Here is a 23025-nt window from a genome sequence, read left to right on the forward strand (position 1 = left end):
CTGAGGAAGTCATCCCCTCCCCAGGTAACGGCCCATTCCCCCTGCACGGCGACGTCCTCTACTCTGCGGGGGATGGGAGGCATGAGCCTGGCCCGCCGTCTCTCCAGACGCGCTTTCACGGCTTCGAAGGGGGGGATGTGTTGGACCAGAGCGGTTTGGGCAACGATCTGGTCATATACCCGTTTTACGGGGATAGTTGGATCGGCTGCCACCAGGTTGAGCATCCGCTCAATTATAGCCGTGGTGGCAACCAAATCCGCCTCTCCCGCGTGGTCATGTTCACCCGGCGGCCTTAAGATGATGATGGCTGGGTCATCTGCCTGCACATCCAGCCACCGTGTGTGCATGGTCACGTTGCACCCAGGGTGGGCACAACGCCAATAAATCTTTTCAGGGGTGGACTTATTCCGCAGATAACGGAACGGATCCATCACGAGGGCTTTCCCTCCTCGACTGTTGGCGACTTGAATGTAAGCCATGTTTGGTAAAAGAGAATTATCACCTGGTGGGACTTTATTTTATAGAGGTAAACTTGATTGATTACCATGTGCTTCCAATACATTACACGATTGCCAAAACCTCATTGGCTTTGGCGAATTCAATACTTTATTGGCATGTCAACGAGTGAAACCGCTTTTAACGCGCCCACCTGTTGTCTGATGATGAGGAGCTGTCTGTGGTGCTGAACGTGCACGGGGACCTGCTTGTACTGTATGTCTGTGAATGAGAAACTGTCTATAATGCTGACCTGCTGTCTTTAGACTGATGTGCAGGTCCATGAGCTAACTTACAAATTATTTACAATAACTGCTATTAAGATTCATTTTAGGCCATCACGATGTTGCTGACACAGGACTATACTTTCATTGGTGTGTTGCCAAGGTTAATATTGTCCACCATCGCATTGCAACTTCTCCTCAAACACAGAGAGAGAGAGAGAGAGAGAGAGAGAGAGAGAGAGAGAGAGAGAGAGAGAGAGAGAGAGAGAGAGAGAGAGAGAGAAGTGGGTAACAGGAGAGAGAGACAGGGAGATGGGAGAAATGGTAGGAAAAGGGGGAAACACGAGAGAGGTGTGTTGCCAAGGTTAATATTGTCCACCATCGCATTGCAACTTCTCCTCAAACACAGAAGAGAGAGAGAGAGAGAGAGAGAGAGAGAGAGAGAGAGAGAGAGAGAGAGAGAGAGAGAGAGAGAGAGAGAGACGTTCCACTGTCACAGGCCGCGCAGAGTGTAACGGAGGGAGGGGTTCTGATCAGTCTCAGAGCTACGTGAACTGAACATAATGGTTTGAATTGATTGATTGAATTATTTAGAAATTGCAGAGAAAAGCACATTACAGTAGATTTCAATTAATAGGCAAGAAACTAAAAAGGCTCACATTTCCTAGAGAAGCATAAATGCTTGATTAACAGGGGGCCTTTTCAGTTCATGATGACATTAAGAGACAGACTGATATACACTTTACTTTACACTTTGCTTATACAACAAAAGGAAGAAAAACAGCATAAGGAATATGTACAGTACAATTGGGGGGGGGGGGACAATGTTGTATTTAAAAAAGGGAATATGTACATGGGGGGGGGGGGGGTAATGACTTTTATAGGGGCCAGTTGTGAGTTGCGGCCTCCTGAAGGTGGTCTTTGAGGGCAGATTTGAAGGAGAGAAGGGTTTTGCACTCCTTCACTAATTTTGGTAGAGCATTCCATTCATCAGGTCTGTCTGTCTGTCTGTCTGTCTGTCTGTCTGTCTGTCTGTCTGTCTGTCTGTCTGTCTGTCTGTCTGTCTGTCTGTCTATTGACGAAACTGGAATTAGGCATACTTCTTACGCCAGGGGAACATGTGATTGCATCTGTTGAAATGTTATTCAGTTCCAAGCAGTTACAGACAGACTATAATACCGAAAAACTCATATGCACCAATTGATTTTACCTAACATGTCAAGTCAATTTTATGAAAGTGTCAAATCACAACAAGTTGTCTCGAGACACTTTACATGAAGAGCAAAAAAACCCGACAGTCCCACCCTGAGCAAGCATTTTAGCGACAGTGGCAACGAAAAACCCCCTTGGAGGAAACGTCAGGCAAACCCTAGCTCTTAGGGTGGGGGCCTTCTGCCTCGACCTTGCATGGGCCGTCACGCCTCAAATGTTGATAGCTGCAGCTCTTAGATTAGCCATGAGTCCGATCAATCATTCACAGTCTGTCAGTATATTATAATAGGCCTAATAATAATAATAATAATAATAATAATAATAATAATAATAATAATAATAATAATAATAATAATAATAATAATAATAAGGGTAATAATAATAATAACAATAAAGACAGCTGGAATTTAACTCATTTACGCTTTTGAGGTATTTGTGCTTTACTTGAGTATTTCCAATACTTTTACTTCTACTCCACTACATCTCAGAGGCAAATATTGCACTTTTACTCTACAATTATTTGAAAACTTTAGTTACTTGTCAGATATATATTATGATATTATGAAACATACAATAACCACTTTAGCCATATTTTATACCTAGGCTACGTGAAAATAGCAGATATACAAGCTTACAACGCGTCGCATCACACACACACACACACACACACACACACACACACACACACACACACACACACACACACACACACACACACACACACACACACACACACGTCCATCCGTCCGTCCGTCCGTCTATCTATCTGTCTGTCTATTAGTACGGCGCGTAACGTGCGACGCCTACCCAAAAAGACAGACATACAAGCTATCAACGCACTGCGACATGGTGTGTCGACTGCCTGCAGATCTGTTATTTTGGATAGGGCGCATGCTGTACTGGTTCATGCGCTATGAATGAACCCGATTTTATTCTATTCATTATTAACCCACCTCCTACATGCATGCATGCAAGCATCATTAATCAAAAGGTGTCAGTCAGCGTTACAGATCTACAAGCTCACAACAATGTGTCGCTGATCACCGCGTTGTGAGATTAAATTCGGGGCTGTCATTACTGGGCTCATATTGTTTATGGGGGGGCAGCTAGGCCTTATTGCTGATAGATAGTTAGATAGATATTTAAATAGATGTATAGACAGACAGACAGACAGACAGACAGACAGACAGACACTCCGTCACTCCCAGGTGGTGAGCGCACGCACTCAAGCAGCTCTCTGCCAGAAAAGCTTCCAAATGCGAAGTTTTATTTTCGCTTGATATCGGTGGTTGATAGAGAGAAAATGAATTCATGACTGATAGACAGACAGACAGACAGACAGACAGACAGACAGACAGACAGACAGACAGACAGACAGACAGACAGACAGGCAGGCCGTCCGTGGGAGCGCACTCACACCAATGCGCTAAATTATAATATAATAATAATAGGGTAATAATAATAATAATAATAATAATAATAGCATCAATTTGTTTATTGCACTGCACATTTACGCACAGCCTCGTTTGGTTTGAGACACTGTCCAGTCTGGTCTAATATCAAACCAAACCAGGCTGTCGGTGGACAGCTGTGCTTAATCTCATCTCATGGACGCCTCTTGAAGACTTCATTTATGGGCATATGAAGTGGACTAATATAGTAAGTGGACAGATTAAGGTGAAAGTTTAATTTCATCATACTTCTGGTGGTGACAGAGACATTAGAATCACAGACAGTTGTTGTGAATTAGGTGAGAAAAATCCTTCTGAATGTGGCAATTTGGAGAGCTCCAAGTTCCGCACAGATGCTTAATTTATTTTTCCTAGTTCCTTAAATGCTACAGTTTCTTCGAAAATATGTCATCTCCTAGTTCAAAAAGGCGTGGCGCTGTGATGCATCCAAGTTCATGTTCATGTTACCAAGCCATATTGTAGTACAGTCAATAGTAGGCTAATAGGATCACCCTCCCATGCGCGTGTTGTTCTGCAATGATTTTTCATTCATTGGAGGCAGCAAATAAGCAACACATTTAACATATTAAGCTCAGATGATTCCAACCAGGAGGAAAGAGACGGGAGGGCAGGAGAGAGGAGAGGGAGAGAAACGGTATATAATGCTTTTTATTTTATTTTTGTTGCGTGTCAACTTGCACAGCGCGCCCCATCCCACACCGCGATAATGGACTCTGAAATCTTGGCTCATGTGTAGCCTATCATAATTATTCACAAAAGTAACATATGGATATATATGTTACAGGGAAATTGGCATTCCAGGGAAAATGAAAGGGGTACGCTTGTTTTCACCACCCCTCAGGCAATTCTGTAGAATCAACGCTAGAGGGCAATGCAAGCCAGACATGAGCCCCACACCCCTATGCCCACACCACACACGCATGCACAAACGAGCACGCACATGCGCACATGCGCACGCGCACACACACACACACACACACACACACACACACACACACACACACACACAGCCTCATTCCATGCAGTTGAAGCACAAGGGGGCGGGCCTGGCGGGCTATGTTAGTGCAGTGAGTGGCACTTGGGGCAAACGCAGTCCGCACAACATCATTTACGATTCTGTGCCTATCGGTACATAACTCGGACGGCGCTTAAGTCGACTAGCAGACCTTCGGCAGGTCGTCGCGGGCACTCGCGCCTGGAGGCGCTCGGGCGCGACTCCTCTGCCTCAAGGTCTGCTAAGGCGGCGCGCCTCAGTCATGGTCCAAAACTATACTTTATCAGCGAAAAAAAAGTAGTCCGCGGTTGTTTGAAAAAGTAATGTCCCGAGCGGGAGTCAAACCCCGGCTCCCAGTGGTAGTGGGTGGGGAGTCCAATGATTATCGAAGTGCGCCACTGAGCCTTGTAATAGTGGTGTAAAGTAACAAAGTAGATTTACTCAAGTACAATTTTGAGGTATTCGTACTTTACTTGAGTATTTCTCTCATATTATCCATTTTATTTTCAGCGTTCCCCTAGCCTAGCTTCCTGGTTGTTATATTGTTGTTGTGGTCGTCGTCCTCGCATCAAAGCCCCGCCTCGCAGCACCGCCCCGCGCCTATAAAAGTAGCGCTCCCCTGTCAATTTCCCTGGACTGCCAATTTCCCTGTGACATATACACTTAGGATTTAGAGAGAACCCTGAACTATTGCGCTTGAGATTTGGGTACATTCTGGGTTAAAACTGAATCTCTCCATTGTCTCCAAACTAAAGGCCCAGAATTAATTGGAGACGACAAAAAGAAAGCAGTGCTGTTCACAAAAATGACATATGCCTATGGTTGAGGCAGGTGTAAACTTTAATTTTATTTAATAAAGGAGGATTAATGAAGCATTAATACACACAGGTGCTTTGATGTTGGGCTAATTTGACAATAGATCAGATGCAAGTGTCTCATTAATGCGCATGGGATGGTTTACCAAGTATGCCTACATTAATTCACATTCATTGTGATTATATATTCGGAATAGTGGTGTGTATAAATAGCAATGCGTCACTGTCGGAATAGCGATGTCTTTAAAACAAATGGGAAACACCTCCATTCAGAAGAATGGAAGTCAATCTTCTAAATAGCGATGTGGCGGAATGGCGATGTGTAACCGTCTCCAGCACCGTTGGATACAGCAGCGAAACTGTGCACGCGCACTCCCTGGATGCCAGAGCAGAACTTTTGCCCCGAATTTTTCAGATCGGCCTGTCATAGCGCCACCAGGAGGCCGATTTTTGCAACAAAAAAAATTGCTAAACACACACAGCACTTGGGGGCGGGACTAAAGCATGACAGACAGTCAGTTTAGTTCAAACAGCAGTTGGCTTATGGAAAGTATTCTTAACAGGTTTACAGTCATTCGCTGAAACTGCAGTAATATTTGTATTATTATTATGAAAAAACAGCTGAAGGTGACTGACTGCAACATTCGGCATGGCTCAATCCCCTTCAAAATGTGTGCACCTTTTTCAATACGACTAGTTTTCTAATCATACTGTAGCCCTATATATATATATATATATATATATATATATATATATATATATATGGTTATGGTTATGGTTATGGTTATGTCTGAGTCAGAGTTGGGGCCGTGGTCCTGCCTATATGGGCGTAGCAGGATGGTTATGGTTATGTCTGAGTCAGAGCCGTAGAATTTTGGAGCTCTGTGGTTTTCTGCCCGACTGTAAGAAGGATCCAATAGTGTTAATCATTTGTAAGGGGATATACTGTACAGTAAAGATAGTGTCTTTGCTTTTTATTATCATTAGACAGGACAGCGTTGAGAGACAGGATTTGACCATGTGCAGGGAGGAGGGCCACACAACAATTAAAGGTCTCCATCTGCATTAGAACTGACTGTGACACTTTAACCCGGGACCAGACGAATCTTCCAGTGCAAAATAGTCTGTGCGAGGCTAGCGCTCCCCCACTTCTAAAAGTAGCACTACAACACTGCACACACACAGTCAAATTGGATATGTTTATATCCAATTAATTCTTACTCCACTTTGACCGCCAAGTCGTATGTGCCAAAACTCTTGGTACTGGTATTGATGCATGTCCTGTAAGTACGCATGTTAACATACTTTAACAATTTAACATTTCAATTTATGTTTTCCAATAACTGACATAGGTTATTGTAGTATAATAAATGTCATTTATGTATGCAATAAAGTGCTATTATTTGCCCCCCTCCATAACCACAGCAAATGTAGAAACTGTCAAAGGAGCATAATTCTTTTTACCTTTCACCTTTTCACCTTCTATTTCATTTCAGCATTCACTCATTTCTTAATAAGAGAAAACAGAGAATAATTTTAAATGGGAATACATGTGAGGGTGAAATCCTCACCTTTGTAATTTTGTAATTGCGAACGCGGAAGGAGGCGCGCCTCCGACCAAGTGGAGCTTACTATGGGCGCGTTCGAAAATACAGCACTGAGCGCACTGGCCAATACAAACTAATAGGCGAGTGTGCTCCGGTGCGTAATTTTCGAACGCGCCCCAGGTAATCCTGCTCAGGTTGTGACTCTGTGTGTCTGTGTTCATGCTCTCATTGGCTCATGCCCCCATGTGACTCACATGTGACTCACATGCGTGCACTGCCAGTAAGCAGCCACCCGAGTGCGCCAGAGTGCAGGAATTTAGACAATGCTCTGATTACAATGCACACACACACACACACACACACACACACACACACACACACACACACACACACACACACACACACACACACACACACACACAATGTCAATGTTCTCTCCCCATCACAGTGAAATAACACGGATTACAAGTCCGTAAATACACAATATTTTCGAGCTGCGTTCGCTTCCAGCGTTCGCGCGTCTTACTTGTTTACAGTCTTTGTAAGTCTTTGTCATTTCTGTAAACCTGTTGAATGTCTCTCTCTCTCTCTCAGGGTGACTCATGTGGAGGAGTGGTGTATAACGACCAGATTTTTGGTGTTCATTCTTTGAGTGGTGGAAATTGATGCATATAGGTACAGCACGATTCATGGATGTTTGCTATTACCTCGACTGGATCAAGGATACCACTGGCATACCATAGCAGTTTGTATCTCTATCATAATAACCAATACAATGATGATAATATCGTATATCATAATATCAGAGATATTATCTCTGATATACCTATGAAGAAAACATGTTTTTCTTTACTTTATAAACATTTCCAGGGGAAAAGTGAAAACATCATCAGACTCATTCTGGTTTGAATCGAGACTTTGGTACTGAAATTGCCTCTGTGTGCATAAGCTGTGGATTAAATAATTCACAATAAAGTGAACTTAAACTAATACGTTTGAATACTAGGAAGAATACCAGCCAGTGACCATTGCGACCGCATGTCTTTACTGACGTCGACCACAGGCAGGGATTGAATAGCCTGGTCAACCCTCCCTCCGGAAATCTCATTTCCATTTGATTTCAGAAGTGAGTCTGGCCTGAAGGCTTGTCTGGGCGTTTCTAGCCCGTACACCAAATGGACGAGCCTATCAGCGTCGTCGCTCATCGTTCTGTGATTGACAGTGACAGTTGGCCAATCAGGTGGCGAGTTCGAGTGAGCCCGAATGAAGCCGAGTGCAGCCTGAGTGCAGCCGACAAAAGACGAACGGCAGCCATTGTTGTTTGTGCGAGTGCCTTCACTTCTTACTTTCGTTTATAAAACGCTCTCAAACTTATTTTTTGAGGCACGTAATTTACTTATAAGATATCGTTTGGATAGAATTTAGTTGTTTAACTTCATATTTGTGGTCAATTAATCATGACAGAGCCTATTTAAAAATAAAAATTCAGAGAACCGGCAGGGCGGACAGTGACACGCATGTATCCGAATAAGGCAACCTATTTTGGGCATGGCCATCTCAAAAGTCCCGTTGCGTCACATTAGTCGCGGAGGTGGAAAAAATGCACTGCAATTGGCTGAAGGGGAAAAACGATCATTGGCTGAAGGGGTTGTCAGTCAACGGTATTACTCCCGCCCAACTCCAGCCCACAGCCAATATTGCAGAATGGGCGATCAGGCCAGACTCACTTCTGAAATCAAATGGAAATGAGATTTCCGGAGGGAGGGTTTACCAGGCTAGGGATCGAACCCACAACCTTCCGCATGAAAGGTGTATGCTCTAACCGCTACACTAGGGCAGACCAACAATACTACACAAATATTAGTAAAGTGGTGATGCAGGCTTTTGAAGCTGGTGGCCACTATGGTTGGGAGCCTTACAGATTTTAATAATTATAATTTTGTGGCAAGTTTGGAGGTTGTTTCTAAGTACTCAAAATCACTGTTTTACGTTTTTAACAATTCCGGTTCCACAACGATTCCCTTAAACGATTCCTTTATTACATAAAAAAGAAACATTATATATAATTTTGGCTCTCATTATAATTTGATAACACAAATTAAATCATACAGGGACCCTCTGGGTTACATGAGGGGGTTCCAAATGGACCCTTACAGGACTGTAGCTCAATTCTTGAAATTAAAACCACTGACAGTGTGATAAAACCGGTTCTGGAAACGTGATGGAACCGATTCCCTTTCCTCAATGTTGGATCCGATTCCTCCGATTCTTCTGGTTCCGGATCCCACCCCTAGTGGCCACACAGCCAGGGTGAACAGAAGGACACCCCATTGTAACTGATCCACAGTACAGTATTATAACTTATGAGGATTATGATATCTTCTACTAAACGAATATGATGAGAATGACACAACGCAAACAATGTTCAATGAGTATCCTGAATTCATCCCTGAAAAGACATCAGATTATTAATAAATGTAACAGGAATACATGGATTATTAAATGAAACAATGCAATACAGGGTAATAAAACAAAATACAAAAGTACATAATGAATGAATACAATGTGACATTTAATGGATGGAAACATATTGCATACAGTACTTATGTGAATAACATGAGATCTGGTCTTATTTTAGAAGACGTCCAGTATGTTGTCGGGTTGCTTCCTAGGCATTTCCTCCACAGAGTTTCAGTAGCAGTTTCTTATTGTCTCCTGAAGTTTCATCCTGCCAGACCAGACACACAAAAACATTCATAATTAAAACAGGTCCTCCCAATATATATATATATTTTTTTACAACTTTTTCTTCCCAATTTAGTTGTTATGCCAAGTGATATTATTTTTGTGTTGTCACTGCTGTTCTATCCTACTGACTCACCTGCCAGCGAGGACTGAGGAGCCCCCACCGGGAGAACGTAGCTCCTTTGTCCTACTCCTCCCACCTAACACTCCCTGCTGACAGGTGCCGCCCCAGCTCGTAGGAATACGTGCAGTGATATCACCCTCCCCGCCCGGCTTCTCTCCCCAGAACACGGGCCAATTGTGTTCGTATAGACGCTCGACAAAGATGCACCACAGTGGATTTGAACCCACAACCTCCGTGATGGTGGGCAGGCACTTAACACATATTTAATATAGCTCCCCAGAGTCCCCAGAGTTCATTTTACTATTTTGAATTATATTTCAAAATAGAGAAAATAGCCGATCTACATCTGACATGTTGTGAGCTTGTAGATCGGCTATTTGAACTATTTTAAAATGTTTTTCGAAATACCTAAACATGACAAAAAGGTTTAGGGCCAGTTTAGGGATAGGGCCCTCTAGAGTGTACAAAGCTTTATACTTTAAATCTAGGACTATGGTGGATATGAGATATACTCACAGAGATGAACGAGTACAGTGACTTCCCATATTTCTTCCCGAATTCCTCACGGACATCCAGCATGTCAACCTCGGAGCGGGAGACCATGATTCGAATCAGGGTTTTGTCATTGGTCCCGAGACCCTGAGAACACATAAGACATTTTAATTTGAAACAGACTTGTTTAAAGGTAGGGTAAGTGATTTGCGTTGGTTAAAATAATTGTTAAATAGCTCTATATTCTGATAGTACTCATTGCTATAGAGTGTTTGTTCAGTATGTCTCTCCACCTCTTTATTAAACAGAAAATGCATTTTCGTTTCAGTTTCAGTTTAATTTCCAATTTTATCCAACCAGGACAGAGAACTCAATCAGGATACAGATTAAACAAGTGAAATTGGAAGTGATGACACTAAGAAATGAGCAATCAAAATTTGAACTGGAACACTATACAAATTAAGCTTAAAAATGGGTACTTTCTCCTGATTGGCTGAGATTTTGACACCTACCGAAAAATGTTTTTTCTGTTTATTAAAGAGCTGGAGAGACAGGGAGACATCTGTTACTGAAAAAACACTCTATAGCAATGATTACTATCAGAATATAGTATTTTAACCTTTTAACAAAATACTTTTTGTTTTAACCAAAAAATATCACTTACCCTACCTTTAATCCTCCCATCATCACAGTGGCTAGTTAATTCACAATTGCTAGAACAATTTGCTCCTCATTGTGCTGGGTTGGCTAGCCAGGGCTGTGTAAGTTGTGAGAACGATGCCCATTGGGAACGCATGCCTATGTTATACCCATTGTCAGAGTACTTGGAAGCTGCCAGTCTAAAAGACACACAGATGTCAAGTGTAGTGCTCACTTGTGCCACTAGTGGGAGAGTGACACTTCTAGTTGTAACTTATAGTACCCAAGGCACTATAGTGTAATCTGGGCTAGTCTAGGTTTAGTGTAGGTTCGACTGCTGAAGCTGTGGGGAATACTTAGAGACTCAGACACAAAGTGTTAACTGATTGCCGGCTATTTATATTGAAAAACAATAAAAATATAAAACAAACAAACATTTAAACAACAAGGGAATACAAAATGGTTGGTACCAAACACTGTGGCAATTGCTTGGCCACTTTCACTTATTAAGTTCACTGTATCTAATCTGGTTGCACCCTTCTAACTTGAACCTTCAGTCAATCAACAATATTAAATTCAAGCTTGTTTCTGTTCCAGTTCAATCAAAATAACAATGAATATAGGACAATTGCAAAATACAATTCCACCCTTTAAATAAGGTAATTATTCACTCAGTCACAGTTCCCAATGTGAGGAGGTAAGGTAAGTTTCAGTATACGTGTTAAGGGGTCAGAGTTCCAAGAATAAACCAGGAGGGTAGGTATCAGTATACATGTCAAGAGTTCCAGGTGGGTTCCAATAAATACGGGGGTACGAATGTGAGTTCCAAGTTCCAGGGGAATTGTGTGTGCGTGCGTGTGTGTTTGAGGGAGGGAGAGTGGGAGAATTGGGAGTTCTGCAGCTGAGAGTGGGGGAGTCTGCAGAAGTAGTATCTTTGTGTTCTGTGCGGTCTGTTCTGTAACTCTGTGGCTTTTTTCTGGCTATCTCCAACGTCAACAGCTGAACTGACTCTAGCTTGATTGGGGATTGGTTTGATTAGTGCAGGACTGCAGGTGTGAGTAACTGGCTGCCTTTGAAGGTCAGCCTGACCTGATTGACTGCTAATTGGCCAGAACCACTAAACAGAAGTCACTCTAATGTCATGTGTAGCCCACTCGATATCATGTGTGTTACACAAGCATTTACATTTAGATGGTGATTCTGAGTCAGGTAAAACTCAGGTTGCAATGCAGCATCATGTCGTCATAAACCAGCGAAAAATATCATAATATAGCAAATAAATAAATGATACATAAATGATAAACAAATGATCTCTCTTCATTTGTCTGAGCAGTAGGTGAGATCTGTTTCCATGAATGCATTTCATGTCTGATTAACAGACTGAATGAAGACATTTTACAGTACTGATTTCCAACCCGTTTTGCACCGGGAAAAACATTTTGTGCAAGGGCCCATATTTGTGCATGTAAGGGTACCATTTTTGTGGCCCTGAACCAAAGGCTGAGAAACAAAGCTTAAAGTAATACTAGGTAACGTTTTCAACAAAACTAAAGTTAAATTGTATATCTTTTGCGAGTGGCAAAAGTTTCACAACACCCACTCCGTGAATTTCACCCCCGGAAGCCTTTTATTTATATATTTTCTATTGAACGTGTACGGGGGGGACTTTCCCGGGAAAATGACGTTCCTGGCCAACGTCATGACGTCGTGGCCGACGTCCTCAGGAACTACCGCAACGGTTTCCTGTTTGGCCAGGAACTACCGCGCTATTAACAAAAAGGAACCTCACGCTGATTTTAAGATAATGTAGGATTAGAAGATCGAAAAAGAACAGAAAAAGAAAGCACAGCTCATGGTAACTAATGCTCCACTGGCTAAGAGAAACGATCCGTAGATAGTATAAAACAATTAAAAGATCGCTTTTTGAAACGCTTCCGGCTTCCGGTGAAAACGAATGGAATTCTGGGTAATCGAGGACTCCGGAAATTGTATGCAGTGACGGTAGTGACCAGCAGAGGTTGCTAAAAATCGTTAGTTGTGAATTTGCATTGTACAACTTTAACATAAATCCTCACCGATTAGGCAATGGGAAGCTGTATATACATACGTTAGCATAGTGTGTGTTTGTGTGTGTATTGTGTGCATTATCATGCTGTTCCATCCACACCTTGCCCTGTGTGGCCCCATGTGGCAGCTGTAATCCTTTCACTTCACACCTGTCTCCCTCTTCTCTGCCAAGAGGCAAGGACATGCAGTCAACTGTGGACTGGAAAAGTGTCTGTATCGACTTGTTTGAGTCAGACAAAGTGACACACAATGATGTACAGGTCCAATTTGACACTTTTAAAATCTTAAACCCTATACTATGTTTCACATTCCGGATTTTACTGAGTGGGTTCACCATCTTGCTCAGCATGGATACTGGACACGCCAGCTGTTGTGGGGATTGAACACAGGGCATTTTGGTTACAGCCAGGACCAGATGGGCTAAATCTATATACAGTAATAATGAGACCAACAGCACAACCCTGCTGAGGCAGATGGCTGACACACCTGGGGACGACTGGACTAGCATTGTGCATGTGAAATAAATAGGTACGTGAAAATAATTGAGATGCAGGTCAAATGTGTGTATAATTAGTAATGAGGATGTATTAGGCTATTCATCTAAATCTAAACTTTTCAAGATTTTTACTGTTTTCCTTTGTGTGTGACAATAGTGCAATATTATTTATTCTTTATTTGGTTAGCTGCTACCAAAGTAGCAGCTACTCTTCCTGGGGCCCACAACAAACATAACAATACTTATCATACATAAAATAAATGAATACATAAATAAATAAAAACATTCTTAATAAATATAATTTCTTTCATGTCAATAACGACAAATATTATATATCGGGTAGATAAACACAACTCAGACTCATTAAATCCCATTTAATTATGCATAAAGTTGCAGAGGCAACACTAGCGGTGACCAGAAGGGCGCGCTGTTGTTGTAGTTGTCACTCCTTGTCTAGAACGTATTTCAGCTTTAGTATGATGTCTGCTGGCAGCCCTAGTTTCACGCTGGAAATACAATGTTTTTTATATGCGATAACGGCAAAGGAATCTTTAGTTTTATCTGTTTGAGAGGTTATTGGTTCTGTATTTATCCAACTATTACACCCGGAGGAAAAATAAAAAGAGTTAAAAGGAAGAAAACTAAAAATTAAACTAGGACATGAAAACCAGTCAAACTGTATGTCAGTCATTGATTGATTGATTGATTGATTGATTGATTGATTGATTGATCTGAACCCAAGGTTCTACCCACATCATCAACCATATCATACCCGTCTGTATTCTAATGCTGGGACATTTTACCTGTAGGTCACATCATTGGTCTGAGGATGGGGCTCTCCTCAGAGACATCTTTAACCGAAGAAGACATCGAGAATATTGTGTTGCCGCAGGTACTGTAATCAAACTATGTATGATAATTTAATAGAGAGAGAGAAAAGGAGAAAGAGAGTTATGCGAATCACACAGGTGAATGAAATCATGATTCATTATTATTCATAGGGTCTTGCTGATGTAATCATTCATTACCTTTTGTTTGACAGGAAGTGATTGAGATTGGATTTTTGGGAACTTTTGACATAAAAATACAAAAACATTGTTGTATTATATATCTCCTTTGTGACCACGGATATGAGTGTGAAAAATATGTAGTTTCATGTTGTCTTTAAACTCTTTACAAATGTACAATATTTCATATTTTCTCAGCACGTCTTGCAAGCTATTTGACAGGACAGTAATCGTACTATAATAATTATCGGACTGAAAGGTAACCTAAGTATTAACTTAGAGCACACAACCGAACAGACAGAGACATGTTAGCCTATTTATCAGTCAAACTTTTTATCAGTCAAACTATTTCTCCAGCTTGACTTCCTTCAAACTATGCCATCTAAACCAATTAAAACAAAATATAACATAGCCGTTATCACAAATCAAAAACATTGTTTTTGTTTTTTTCACTTCCAGCTTAAAGAAGAACTGGTCAAACTGGGGCTGCCAGCAGACATCACACTAAAGCTGACAAACGTTAAAGACAAGGAGTGACAACTACAACTAAAGCACCTCTATTTGGTATAAATGGAGCTTGGAGATGAATTTTAATTTCACAATTTAAAAGTTGTATTTCACTGTAGATAAACAATGTTAAATTGACTAATTCAATATAGGCCTACTTCTGTCACACACAAAGGAAAACTGCATTGGACTCATGGGCGGCGGGTGAGCCTGACAATTGGGAAGGCTTCAGTATATTGCCCAATTTATACACAGCGCCAGGATGAAATTTGAAACGACTGATCATGAAATATGAACTAATAATAACTATGCAATAGTATCATAAATGATAGATAATAACAACACAACAAGGTTTCCGTTTCAAAATCAAAAGGGAGAACATTAAGACCAATTACACCATGTTACTACTGGATTATGAAATATGAATTACATTGCAATTTGCGTTTGTGTTTGTTTATCTTTTGCCTTTTTGAAATTAGACTCAATTACGAAAAGTGAGTAGGGTTTTACACTCCTTTACTCCTTTTGGTAGGGCATTCCACATTTGTGTTGCATAGCATGCGAACGAGTTCATTCCCTTTGTTGTGCCAAATCTGGGTTACGAAATACGAAAGATATCGTGCTGGTGTTCACTACAAAGGCGGAAGCAGCGGATGTTTACAAAAAATATGCTTTGTTTGTGGACCCCGTGGACCCCCGGCCGCCATAAGACAAAAACATTTCGGGCTTGTGGATCTTCGATTTTCGCATAAGAATTAAATAAACTCATTGGTTTACGATTGGAGTCATTGGACTAACAGCTATTTCACAAAACTTGAAGAACAAGGCACTGGATTAATAAAGCTTGGCTGTTAGCCTGGTCCGGACCAGGCTAACTTCACAGCTAAATTGCCATGGTAACTAGGGCAGGATTGCTTCAATTTTCTTTCGTGAAACCGGATCATGGATAAACATATCCAGGTTTACTGGCTAAGTTAATCTGCCGAGCTAGCTCATCTTTCGTGAAACCGATTCCTGGATAATTTAAGCCAGGATAGCAGATTAAACCCGGTTTATCCCTAATCCAGGTTTCGTGAAACGGGCCCCTGATTGTCACCAGGGGGCTGCAGCGACAACACACACAAACACCATATAGTAGCTTTAATAATGCTGCGCACATATATTATATATAATTTGCACAATTCCCAGAATTTGTATTATTATTATTATTATCATTGTTCATATTTAGGCTTGCTGAACGTTTTATTTTGTATAATTTCATGTAAGAATAGAAATTAAAAAAGAGAAAATGAAGAGTTTGGTCAGTGGATCAACATGGTCCATACTGAAAGTGGGAGCATATCTATGTTCCCTGAGTCCACTCTAACTCCAGCCCCGCTGAAAGAGAGCCTTACAACACTCTTTGATCTCGCCACAGAAGTCTCACATGGAACATGTTTTGTGCGCGCTTCATCAAACCCATTATGAGGGTAAGAGGGTTTAATGCCTGAATATACAGTTTATATATACTGTTATTTTGTCTGAGCACATCAAAACTAATTCCATATCAACTGTAAGTTGGTTTTGACAATTAATGATTGAATATTGAATGTTATACAAATATTCTTCTTTTACAACGCTGTTAATCTCACTCTCAATTGCTCTACCATCTCTAACCCCCAACACTTAAGCCTACACTATTGTTAACCTTAATAGGACCCTGGGAGCAAAAGAATGACACCCAGAGTAGCTGGAAAATATCACTGCAGGTGACCTAACCAATTAATTATCCACCCTCTCTGTGTTAATGAGTGAGATCTACTGTAGTGTTTGGGTGAAATGAAAGCCTGAACGCATTTGGATCTCCATGGATCATAACTAAACACCACTGCTCTGTACAGGTTCAGTTCTCCTAGGAACAAACTAGCAGAGAATCATCTGTAAATTAGCCTGCTAGCAGCAAGCTCTTCCTAGTGGCATCAGAAGGTGACCAGATGTTTAGGTTTTCACACAAGTTCAAGCAGCAATAAACATTTATATAGTTTGCTAAATGTGGACGGGACTTAGATTAAAAGACCTGTCCAGGTGCTCAAAACCTTTGTTTAACTTTTTTCAATGGTATGTTTTCTAAAGAAATCTTAAGTGCATTTTAAAAGAAAGATCCTAAATGAAGTTGCTTCATGCAACCGGACAGAATCTATCAACAAAGTTAAATAATACATCTGTCAATCATTCATTTATCGATATATCTTTCTCAGTCCGTCCGTCCGTCCGTCTGTCCATCCAGGGAAATACATTTTCAGTTGATGGAGGCTGAGCAATAGCAATAGGAATAATACACAAGTAGCCTACAGTACACAGTTTCGAGCTAGTTAACAATAAATAAATAGCAGTTAGTAAACTGTAAACTTGATCATCCTGATGCTACATGATATTAAAGCCTTTTTTGTTGTTTGTTTGCAGGGCTTGAAATAGACTTGTTTAATCTCGTTTACAATTACACCAACCTAGGGCATTTCTGCTTTATTTTTTGGCAGCCAATGTGCATTAGGCAAATAAATCCAGTGTTTCTAAATCAGTGGGCCGAGTACCTCAAAGTGGATTATGAGATCAGAAATGGCATATCTATGATGACACGGTCATCAACGGAGAACAACTGTAATAGTGTTTTTTTTAATAAATATGGTGGTTCTAAGCTCATCTAAAAATCGGGTTGCAGCATCAGTTGAACTCATTCACGGCAATTGAAATATAATGGATTAAGACGTGATGTGCTTTCACAACTTATCCATTTTAGGAAGTAAAGCAGTTTAATGCCATTCCATTGCTGGAATTCTCCCTGCAATTTGTTCTTGTTCTGACACGGAACAATAACTCTTAGACCTGCTCCAGTGCCTTTTTAACGCTCAAGATTCCTCATGCTCAGACGGAGTTGGGCAAGGCAGCATTCTCTGGCAGTGGTCCAACTCATGGAATGAGCTTCACAAGTCATTAAAAATCTGTTCCTTACCATCATTTGGTTGGTTCAGAGCAATGCTTTTTAACACTTTTACTCGAGATGCCAGTTTTAATCAATTTATTTTGTTTTTTGGTTGAGCTGTTTTTAGGTACTGTTTTAAGTACTTTTTAATCTGTTGTAATTGTCTCCGCCAGGCCAAAGGTCTATGTGTGTACGTGAGTGTGTGGTGTGTGTGTGTGTGTGTGTGTGTGTGTGTGTGTGTGTGTGTGTGTGTGTGTGTGTGTGTGTGTGTGTGTGTGTGTGTGTGTGTGTGTGTGTGTGTGTGTGTGTGTGTGCGCGTGCGTGCGAGCGTGCGTGCGTGTGTGTATTTGTGTGTGCCCATCTGTGAGCATGTCTCCAGCACCGTTGGCCTGATGGCAGCGAAAGTGTGCACGCATACTCCTTGGATGCCAGAGCAGAACCTCTGCCCCGAATTTTTCAGATCGGCCTGTCATAGCGCCACCAGGAGGCCAATTTTTGCTAAACACACACAGAGCACCTGGGGGCAGGACTGAAACATGACAGACAGAAGCACGTTTCTCTCGTCAGTTTAGTTCAACCAACAGTTGGCTTATGGAAAGTTTTCTTAACCGGATCACAGTCATTAGCTGAAACTGCTGTAATATTATTATTATTGTAAAAAAATACTCTCTCTCTCTCTCTCGGACGGCGCTGAGTAGGCTGAAGGTGACTGACTGCAACGTTCGGCATGGCTCAATCCCCTTCAAAATGTGTGCACCTTTTTCAATCCGACTAGTTTTCCAATCATACTATATATATATATATATATATATATATATATATATATATATACTGCGTATACATCTATGTATGGTTATGTCTGAGTCAGAGTCGGGCCGTGGTCCTGCCTAGGGCATATCGGGGTTCGTTTATGGTTATGTCTGGAGTCAGAGTGACGTTGCTGTAGAATTTTGTAGCTCTGTGGTTTTCTGCCCACTGTAAGAATAATCCAATAGTGTTAATCATGTGTAAGGGGATATACTGTACAGTAAAGAAAGTGTCTTTACTTTTTATTATTAATAGACAGGACAGCGTTGAGAGACAGAATTTGGCCAAGTGCAGAGAGGAGGGCCACACGTCAAAAAAGTAGCACTACAACACTGCACACACACAGTCAAATTTGATATGTTTATATCCAATTAATTCTTATTCCAATTTGACTGCCAAGTCGTATGTGCCAAAACTCTTGGTACTGGTATTGATACATGTTAACATACAACTTTAACAATTCAATGTATGTTTTCCCATAACTGACTTAATGTTCAATGAGTATCCTGAATTCATCCCTGAAAAGACATCAGATTATTAATAAATGTAACAGGAACACATGGATTATTATATGAAACAATGCAATACAGGGTAATAAAACAAAATACAAAAGCACATAATGAATTTATACAATGTGACATTTAATGGATGGAAACATATTGCATACAGTACTGTATGTGAATACATGATTTCACTTCACAAGAAAATCAACAAGAATCAACAATACAATTTCAAGAGCTACGTTATGGAAAGGCCCTTTGACAAAAGCAATAACATGAAATCTGGTCTTATTTTAGAAGACCTCCAGTATGTTGTCGGGTTGCTTCCTAGGCATTTCCTCCACAGAGTTTCAGTAGAAGTTTCTTATAGTCTCCTGAAGTGTCATCCTGCCAGACAAGACACACAAAAACATTCAGAACTAGAAAAAAGTGCTCCTCGGAGCACAGGTCTCCGCCAGGTCAGGTAGGCTATTGTGGTCTCCTGGTGGCGCTATAATAGGCCAATGTGAAAAGGGTGCCATTTCTTCTTAGGCCTTGCACGACAATCGGACACTGACTGCATTCATGATTTGAGGCATTTTGTTAAAAACATTTGTTTTGCTAAATTAGACCTGCTGGTGGCGCTATAACAGGCCAATGTTTAAAGGGTGGCATTTGTTCCTCAACATAGTGTGAATGTGTGTGCAAAGTTCGACCGCAATCGGACGGTGTGTTCATGATTTGTGGAATTTTATTCAAAACAAGACAATAATGCAAACTTTAGATGTCAATCCAAATCCTAGTCTTGATCACATGACTATAGAGATCATGTGTACCGATTTGCATGAAATTTGGATAAAATTGGAAGTTGTAGTATAAAATAAAGTTTTACATAAGTCGGCCTCCTGGTGGCGCTATAAAAGGCAGATGTGAAAAATGCAGGGCAAAGGTTTTTCCTTGACCTCGAGGGAGTGCGCATACAAAGTTTTACACAGATGGAATAATATTCCATCCTGATTGGCTAAAAATATGATTTATCATATTATGATAAATCTGAAAGACAAACGTTTAATGACTATAGAGATACTGTGTACCGATTTGCGTGTTTTTTGGACAAAACCTGTAGGAGTAGTCAAAAAATATGTTTTGCACAAATCGGCCTCCTGGTGGCGCTATAAAATGAGAAAAATATGGGGCAGAGGTTCTGAATTGGCATCCAGGAAGTGTGTGTGCACAGTTTCGCTGTGATCAAGCCAACGGTGCCAGAGATTAGCTGGTCACAGACGGACGGACACACGGACACACGGACGGACGGACAGGGTGGAAAACATACTCTCTCGCCATGCCTTTCGGCCTGGCGGAGACAATTAGCAAACAGGTCCTCCCAATATTTGTTTTTATTTTTTTACAACTTTTTCTTCCCAATTTAGTTGTTCAGAATCAGAATCAGAATCAGGTTTATTGTCACATCACAGGTTTACAAGGTAAAAAAGTGGGTGAAATTCGTTTTTGTACATCGTTCCCATCGCAACGTTAATTTCCATAGAAAGAACAGGGGGGGGGGGGGGGAGAAGAAGAGGGGTGGGGGGCAAGTGGGAAGGAGATCAAAACAAGAGAACAACAGAAGGCCAGACTTATCTAGTTATCTACATATTTACAAAGTACCTGAGATAATAAAAACTGTTATGCCAAGTGATATTATTTCTGTTTTGTCACTGCTGTTGTATCCTACTGACTCACCTGCCAGTGAGGGGCCCCCACCGGGAGAACGTAGCTCCTTTGTCCTACTCCTCCCACCTAACACTCCCTGCTGACAAGTGCCACCCCAGCTCGTAGGAATACGTGCAGTGACAAATATCACCCTCCCCTTCTCTCCCCAGAACAGGGGCCATTTGTGTTCGTATAGACGCTCGACAAAGATGCACCACAGTGGATTTGAACCCACAACCTCCGTGATGGTGGGCAGGCACTTAACACGTATTTAATATAGCTCCCCAGAGTCCCCAGAGTTCATTTTACTATTTTGAATTATATTTTAAAATAGTGAAAATAGCCGATCTACATCTGGCACGTTGTGAGCTTGTAGATCGGCTATTTTAACTATTTAAAAATGTTTTTCAAAATACCTAAACATGCCAAAAAAGTTTAGGGCCAGTTTAGGGATAGGGCCCTCTAGAGTTTTATTCTTTAAATCTAGGACTATGGTGGAGATGAGATATACTCACAGAGATGAACGAGTACAGTGACTTCCCATATTTCTTCCCGAATTCCTCACGGACATCCAACATGTCAACCTCGGAGCGGGAGACCATGATTCGAATCAGGAATTTGTCATTTTGACCCTGAGAACACATGCACGCAGGCACACACACACACACACGTGAGTTAAGTTGAATCCCTACAGATGACAAATTTTTTCATCTGGTATCCTACTGCATGGAAGATGATCGTATGTCTCACCTTGATGGCCTTGTAGAGTCTCTCAGCAAAGTAGGCAGACGTGTTTTTAATGCACTGCACTGAAACACACAAAACAACAATTTATTATTACGAGTGAGCGCGAGCGCCAAGGTTCGGTTGCAGCCGCCATGTTGTCTTGCATGTCTCTCCTCTCTCCCTCTCCTCGGTTTCCTGTCTCTCTACACTGACCTGAAAACAAAGCAAAAAAACTAAAACAAAAAAAACTCTGCAGATGTTCGAATCATAGACTGTAAAAACATTTTTACAAAGTTATGCCCATAGACTCTACAGACCATCTTTCTATATCTGGTTCGAATATGCAAATAAGAAACCGGAAATTAATGAATGCTATATTGGTTGGGACCAGAGCGGGGGTGGGGAATGAATGCTATTGGTTGTGCAGCTTGTCAATCAAATCATCACAAGGTAGCCACGCCCCTCCTACAGCATACCCTACTTTATCATACATTTTAAAATGAATGGGACCGTAATTTACCAAAACGCATATCATGGTGATTGAAACAAGACTTTAAACTAGCGACTGGAAGGATATAGTATTTATGACAATCTTTATTAAGGTAATAAAATCAAGGGTAAAACAGCGAGACTACAGGCCATTCATAAGAACTGTCACTTCCTATAACAGCCTCAATTCGGCCTCGGGGAAGGGAAGGAGGGTAGGAGGAGTAGGACGAAGGGAGTGTTGGGTAGGAGGTGTAGGACGAAGGCATTCTACGTCCTCCCGGTGGGGGCTCTAGACTGCTAGGTGAGTCAGGAGGATACAACAGCAGTGACAACACATGTGTGTGGGGCCTTGTGAGCTTGTAGATCGGTTATTTTTGGATGTGGGATTTTTTTAAATATCAAAACCATGTCATTTCGCAGAATAAAGTCTTCTGCAACATTTTCAAATGTTGATTTTGAATGTCAACATTATTTATGAAGCTTCAAAGCTTCTATTTGGTACAGTCCTACTTATTATGAAATGTGTCACATACAATTTGGCTGACATGCAAAGTTGAGTCAAGGCGTGGAGTCATAGTTTCCTGAGAAAATCTACAAAGAAAATCTATAAAGAAAATCTACCACTTGGTACAAATACACAGCATATTTACAAGACAAGTAAAGAAAGTTTTAAGTGTTCCATCAATTGTCGGACTTACCCACTGCTATCATGCCAGTCTTAAGGTCTCCGGACATTTCTTTTTCAATGCTCTTCTCAATTTCAAAGCCATACATGGTTGAGTACTCCTGAAACACTAGACACGCGCAGGCATGCACGAGAGAGAGAGAGAGAGAGAGAGAGAGAGAGAGAGAGAGAGAGAGAGAGAGAGAGAGAGAGAGAGAGGGAGAGAACACAAGGCCATTTCATGTCATATTATTTTTTCTCCTTAGAGTCCATGTTTGTAAGAAATTACTTTGTGATTTGACTACTTTTGAAGAGTGTACTGGTTTTCTAGATATATACCTGCTCTGAGATGGGG

At 41.2% G+C, this 23025-nt stretch overlaps 1 protein-coding gene across 1 annotated transcript; it reads right to left on the reverse strand.

Moving 5' to 3' along the window:
- Positions 1-9402: 9402 nt before the first annotated feature.
- Positions 9403-22796, reverse strand: LOC308081266 (annexin A4-like). The gene is made up of 4 exons (XM_080457653.1): positions 22705-22796; positions 21542-21600; positions 10145-10267; positions 9403-9487 (listed from the first exon to the last, which is right to left on the reverse strand). The coding sequence occupies exons 1-4, from the start codon at positions 22778-22780 to the stop codon at positions 9428-9430; spliced, it is 318 nt and encodes a 105-aa protein (XP_080313779.1). The 5' UTR covers positions 22781-22796; the 3' UTR covers positions 9403-9427.
- Between the last annotated feature and the right edge of the window lie 229 nt (positions 22797-23025).

This window comes from Gymnoscopelus braueri, assembly GCF_963280865.1.
Source record: "Gymnoscopelus braueri genome assembly, contig: SCAFFOLD_133, whole genome shotgun sequence".
NCBI lineage: Eukaryota > Metazoa > Chordata > Actinopteri > Myctophiformes > Myctophidae > Gymnoscopelus > Gymnoscopelus braueri.

Coding starts and splice junctions, on each gene's coding strand:
- LOC308081266 (XM_080457653.1), bottom strand. CDS start 22,780: ATGTATGGCTTTGAAATTGAGAAGAGCATTGAAAAAGAAATGTCCGGA. Junction 21,601..22,704: donor GACTGGCATGATAGCAGTGG/GTAAGTCCGACA, acceptor TGTGTGTTTCAG/TGCAGTGCATTAAAAACACG. Junction 10,268..21,541: donor GACTCTACAAGGCCATCAAG/GTGAGACATACG, acceptor ATGTGTTCTCAG/GGTCTCGGGACCAATGACAA.